This window comes from Pterocles gutturalis, unplaced genomic scaffold (genome assembly GCF_000699245.1).
Source record: "Pterocles gutturalis isolate BGI_N339 unplaced genomic scaffold, ASM69924v1 scaffold49867, whole genome shotgun sequence".
Taxonomy (NCBI): domain Eukaryota; kingdom Metazoa; phylum Chordata; class Aves; order Pterocliformes; family Pteroclidae; genus Pterocles; species Pterocles gutturalis.
In genome coordinates this window covers 3453-9922 of record NW_010114670.1, presented here as the reverse complement: position 1 = coordinate 9922, position 6470 = coordinate 3453, and the positions used below count along the sequence as shown (strand labels likewise).

The 6470-nt window shown below is 40.5% G+C and overlaps 1 protein-coding gene across 1 annotated transcript in view; it reads left to right on the top strand.

Moving 5' to 3' along the window:
- Positions 1–409, top strand: part of LOC104462789 (oocyte zinc finger protein XlCOF19-like) — a gene marked incomplete at both ends in the record, with an annotated part of 4120 nt that extends 3711 nt beyond the window's left edge. The window contains one exon of the mRNA XM_010074891.1: positions 308–409. Within this exon, the coding sequence (XP_010073193.1) occupies positions 308–409 (102 nt within the window). The remainder of the gene's footprint in view (positions 1–307) is intronic.
- Positions 410–6470: the final 6061 nt, after the last annotated feature.

The following is a 6470-nucleotide window of genomic DNA, read 5'->3' as shown; positions in this document are numbered from 1 at the left end:
AAAAAAAAAACCCAAAAAACCCAAAACAACAAAAAAAAAGAATACGGAGGAAGCAAGAGGAAGGTATCTTCACTGTGATAAGCCCCAAGTCTGTAATATTTCAGGGGGCTATATTTGTCTGGTCTTTGTTCTGGTTTGGCTTAGTTTGGGCCAACACTTGGCTTGAATGAAGTTTTAAGTTTAAAATGGGGATGAGAGGAAGAGTTGTTACTGAGACTGACTTTTCCTTGTGTGAAAGCATATTTAAAATGCTGACATAGCAATTGGTGGTAAAGTGGGCTCTTGACTTCTACTGTCTTCCTTTCAGATGCAAACCATTCTGAATTTACATCTCTGCATCGTAAAGAAGAGGAAAAATGTGGTGCAGAGAAATGTGAGACTGATCACTCGAATCTTGTTCTTGAAGAGTGTAAGTATAAAAAAGCTTCTAAATTGCCACGTGAAGCATTTTTACATAGCAAGCTTTAACATTATCTTTTCTTCCTACAGTGAAGAAAATGAGGGAAAATATGGATATGCTTCTTCTGAATCAGCAAAGTCAGCTGCAGGTCCTGCAAGAAATTCAGAAGCAACTGAATATACTCCTCCCAGGCAATGATCTCATTAATTCAAATATCTATAGATTAGGACTTCTGCTAGGACGGCAAGCTGCTGCAGCAGCATCTCTTGCTTTTCCCCTTCTTAATCCCAGCAGTCTCCTCCCTGAAAGTACCAGTCTCTCATCCCAGTCATCTGCTCCTGGAATTCGGCCTACCACTGGGCTCCCAGTCTCTCAACATCCTGAAGCTTCTACAACTTGATCAGCTTTGTGCTGTGAATGTATGCATTGTAAGCAAATGTGACCACTGCTTTGTTCTGTTTTCTCACTCAAACGTGTGATCTCTGTTTTGTAATGTTGAGATTGTAGTACCTCTGAAGATGCTGACTCAGACTTGGACAGATACATGCATCGAGATGCATCAGCAAACAGCAGTTGATCAAATCCACTGCCCATTCATTCGTTGCAGCATGCAGACATTTTGGCCAGTGATGTATTTTGTCAAGGCAGTTTAAGAGATCTTTATCACCAGAGTGTAGTTAAGTGCAACATCCGTCTGTAAGATAATGCATACAACTTAAGCGTTTTCTTCTACCTAATAAGTCTTTAATATGTACTTGGGCAGTTGGACCCCTCCTAAGGAGCTGAAGCTAATGATAAAATCATCAGGGACGCTTTAAGCAACTCCTATTAAGTCTGATTCATATGGAAACATCATGCTTATGTAAAGGTGTTCAATTTAACTGCAACTCCATTCCCAGCATACATTTGCAAAAGCTTTCTTCATTCAGGAAGGCTTTAAATTAGGCGACCGTAGCTGATTCTTAGGCCAGCATCACTACTAAAACTACAAGAAATATTCTCTGCTTTTTGTTTAAAACAAACAAACAACCCCTCTCCACCCCCCAACAAAATATCACCATTCAGGTCTACTTTGCTTACAAAGAGTTTACAAGGAAAAATCAAATTGGTTTAAGGACACTTGTTCTTTTGTTCAAAGGTGAACTCACTTGAGTCTGGTTTTAGGTATTCTGTTTTATCCTATTTGGATTATGAAATGTTGTTGACTGCTATTTGTTAGTTCATTGGGCATAAGACTGGGGTAAATAATTACTGTTTGGGGGGACCACCAGGAGGTTCAGGTGCACCATCTTGTGAAGTCTGTGGGGAGAAAAAGTTGGTTTTCTTTTTTCCCTGTTCCTGCATTACTCTGACATAGGGCTTTTTAAGCCTAGAAAGTGCACATTTTTAAGAAGTGTTAATCCTTTCTACCTCCTTGTTTCTATCAGTGCTAGTTTCTATCACAGGCTACTTGCAGTGTCAGAGCCTTTGCGCTTCAGAAGTGCAAAAAAGCTAGCAATGATTTACCTTTGAAGAGCTGCTGCATTCAGGAAACTTTGGGGCTTGCACCTATGCCAAACAGTCTTTCTCTTGTACTGATGTTCAGTTTGTGGGTTGTTGGTTTTGTGGGGTTTTTTTATGATGTCTTGTTAGAAGGATGCACTGTTAGTCGTTAATAAAATATGGTTTAGGTTTTAAGAATGGGAAATACTACTTGTCTTAAGAAGTTGTCTTGTTGGTGACAGTGCAGTGATGTCAGATTCTGGTCCAGAGAGAAAACTGTGGGATCAGGTATGACTCTCTTTCTGTGTGTGTGAATATAGACTGTGAAAATCACACACTGGTTCTTATTATGTAGGATTTTGTATTAGTTTTAACTCAGTAGGATATTAATTTAAGACAAATTGAGAGGCCTTAAAGGGCATTCCTTCAATGTGAACTTGTACTGAAATGTTTGGGGTTTGTTTTCCATCAGCTGAACACATTGAGTCATGTGGCTCTAGACTTAGATCTCCAATAAGAGTTTCTAACATTCTATGGAAACTCTGGGGTTGTTCGTAATTTCTTGGATGTTTAAGTTCATTTTGCTTAGAAGCAGAATCCCCTCTTTAAAGCAGTTGTTAAAGTTTGTATTTTATATTTTTTAAGGTGTTCAATATTAAAATGTTGCATTTGTGTTACAAATGAATCTTTGGTGAGTTTCTGTCCTTTATAAAAGAGCACCAGCGCTTAGACTTTGATAGCTGAACTGGAGTTCAGTTAGCCTGGTGTATACGCCTTCCCTGGATCCTTCTGCTTTTCTCCTTCTGTTTTCCCCTTTCCTTGCATCTGGGCATCTCCTTACCTTTCTGTCTTTGGAAACTCCTGAAAAAGAAAACATAGCTAGGTCTGCAGCTTCTGCAGCTTAGACCAGGTAGGAGGAATCTCTTATTTGAGGGCTTAGGTAGGATTTTTGCCTGTTGGGAGGGAGTTTGTAAATGATGTTTCTCTTCGTAGCTGTCAGGCTCAGGGGCATATTGTAGCAAACCTAAGGTGAGCTACATCCTTTTGTGTTGGTGTTCTCTAATGTGTTTGTTGTTTCCCATCTGAACTTGAGGATAAAATCCTGAAATAACTTCTGAACTGCAGGTGTACTGGGAACTGGAGGAAGTGTTGATATAGAGGAGCACAAGAAACCACCATTCTTCCTATTTTTGAGTTACCTCTCTCTCCTGCGTAAGTGAGAGTGGAAGCCAGAAGTCTTTCTCTTCCTATCCTCCCAAACACATGGTTCTGGAAAGCACCTCTCATGCTAAAGATACACCTACTTCTAGGTGGGGTGGGGCTTGGGGACTTTTTGCCCATGTTGGAAGGTATCTAGAATTATTCTGGCCTCTTTTTCTTACTTGCAGTGCTCTGGCAATGATGTAAGAGGGTGTGTGGGGCAATATCTGGTAGCTTGCCGGGGATACGGGAGAGCTTTGCAGTGTCCAGGAATATGCAAGAGGATACCACAGATGCTCTCCTGGTGAAATTTGAGTCTGTGGTCTGTGCAGGTGTATTTGATGTTGGGAACTGGACAGTGTGTAAACAAGTGAAAGGTAATCTGGAGGAGTTGGGAGATTCTCTGACAGCTGTCAGGTCCTAGGATTGGAGGTTTAATGTCTTACATCATGTCCTTTTGCTTCTCCAAGGCACATTAAAAACAAAATGAAACAAAAACAAAACAGAAACCAAGCCAATCAAACAAAAAAACCCCAAATTATCTGTAAGCAAGGAAAGGGCTGGAATTCATTCCATGCTCAAAATGTTGGAGTTCTGCAGACAGGAAAATACAGTCCTCTTTACAGACTGCTTTCCAAAGGAAAAGTCTTAAAACATCTGGGTTTTAGCCATGTGAATGAAGTGGGAGTCTTAAGATCACGTTTATCTAATTCCATTCTGTTTTAGGTTATAGTAGCTCAGGAACATGGCAGCAGTGAGAAATGTATTTGTAAATACAAGTGCTTCCACTGCTTTAGCACTGCTCTTCTGACAAACTGTAAATAGTTTGCTCAAGGCTTATTAGAGGTGGGTATTTAATATTTTCTTCCACCTCAGTCATCTGTGATTAACTTGTGTGACTGCCCGGATCTTACAACTTCAGCCCTGCAGTGATTTTTTTTTTTTTTTGTTTTCCTTTAAACTTTTGGATTTTTTGTAAGAATACCTGGTAATTGCCTGACATAAACCAACAAATCAGTAGAAATAAAATGTCAATGCCACAAGGCTGTTTCCAGTAACGTATCAGAGCAGAGCTGCAATGCATGTGAAGTCCCTAAAGGACTTCACCCCTGAGAAGAGGGGTGTTGTGTTAGAGTTTAGAGATGCTCTTCTCTTTTGTCCAGAGCTCCTCCTTGATGAAGTCCACTGCCATATCACCAATGACACTAGTAACTGCAAGAAGGAGCATGATCCCTCATCAGGCCTGATTGAGTAATTCTGCTATTTGGTCTCAGGCAGCATGAATACTGTTGTCAGTGCAGTAGACAGCAGTACCTACCTGACCTGAATGTGTCTCTGGCCCTGTTTTGTGCAGGGAGGTATAAAACAGGTAGAGGAGGTGACAAGAAGAATGAGGGACTGTGGGTAGTGTTGTAGCAGATGCAGAGAGATGAAGACAAGAAAAGTATCAAATATTTATACTTTAAAAACATGCACCTAGTTATGGGAAACAATGTCTTTCAATTACTCTGGTCATCTGGCAGCTTTCTTTACTGTGTGACAGCTCAAGAACAATCTCTCCTCTTTGATGCTTATTGTGGACTATTTGGGGACTATTATTGTAATTTTCTTTATTAGGTCCTTAGCATGTCTTCTTCCTCCAGATATTTGGAAATTGCAGTGTCAGGTAAGTAAAGGTGATACCAAGATCATCAAATGTGCTAGATTCTCTCTGGATGCAGAGTTACCTAACAAGGAAAAAAAAAATAGTTGGTTTACTCCCAATGGTAACAGTATTCTGTGATAAATTCTGAATTTACTCCACAACTTATTCACAACACTCTCAAGGATTTCATTCCTGTAATCTTGATTTATTAAGATCAGTGGATAACTTTCACCAGCCTTACATGATTCCCTTATCTGGAAATCAGAAATAATGTTGACGCTAACCTCACATCGTTGCATGTCTACATTTTACTTGCATTATTCAGATTACATGTTTTTCACCATACTTGGTCTCATGCTCACTACTAGTTTTCTGATGAAAGCAGTGTTTTTGATAGGTGACTTTTAGATTTTTGCATCATCTGAAGACAACAACTTTGTTAGTCTGTGTGAACTATACTCCCGGAAAGATATGCCAAGGTAGGTACCTGACAATCCTGACAGCCTTGTCCAGTCTTCTTCAAGAACTGCAATACCTTCTTCTTCATCAGTGTCTGTCTTCAAGGGCTCTTAGGGGGGTTTTGCTGCTGTCCTTACTATTTTTTTCTTGAGTTACCAGACTTTATTTCATCTTTATGAATGTGATGAGGGATATGCATAAAAACTCCCCTAAATTTGGCAGATTCTTATCAGCGTTAAACTATTGTAGGAGGAAGATTTTGCCTGTCTTAAGTTCTTCTGTAACTTACTGTTCTTTTTACACATTCTGTCTAAGTGTTACAGTGCTTTATTGCTGTATCCCCTACAGCAAAACTAGCAACTGGTTTGCCCCCTTTTTCTAAACTCTATTACTTAATTAAAATAGGAGTTGTTGTTTTGAAGAGAAAGCCGTTCTTTACCGACTTTTTAATCTGGAGAATCATGGCAAGTGAAACAAATCTGGCAAAACTTGCATATTGCTCGTGTGCACAACAAGGAAAAGAAAGGAAGTGAGGGAAGAAATAGGAGAAGGTAGCACAGGAAGAGCATCCCCAAGAAACCTCAGCTACATTAGATGAGCGGTTGTATATCGCATCCAGACAGCTGAAGAAGGAAAGTAGAATGACTATAGAATACGTGCCTAGCCAGTAATATATACCTTATACCTGCACTGATAGCTCTCTTCTTGATTCCTGCAGGAGAGTTCAAGCTATAGGAGGTATGACTCTGAGAAAGCCCTGGTGCTTTCAGCCTTCAGCCACTTCCCTTATTCCTGGCAGCCTCTTCCTGGCTCCCTTTGCTGAGCAAACAACCTTAATTCCTCCCCCATCTCTTGGGGTCCCCCCAGTCCTCTTGCCTCTCATGTACTTCCCCCATGGCATCACAGCCTGGATGGTAGCCCACAGGTTCCTATGTTGAGGTTGTCTTGGAAAAACACATGAGAAGGCAAAGATCTTGGTTATGAGAACAGGAACAGCTGGGAACAGAAACCCTCTGTGGGTGCAGAGCTCTGTGGTTTAACCCTGTCTCAGCCTGGGTGTGCAGGAAACACTTCCAGTGGAGACAAGTAATCCCAGTTCTCAGTGTTCATTGCAACACAAAAATCACATCCTCTCTTCCTCAGGACTGCACAGGAAATCCTGAGGATCTAACTTGTGAGGGCTCTAAGCATGAAGCTTGCAGAGCTGAGAATTACTTTTTTTAAAAAATTAGGTGTTATAGTAGGTATTGGCAGGATTTTTTGTGTTTAGTTAGTGCTTGGATG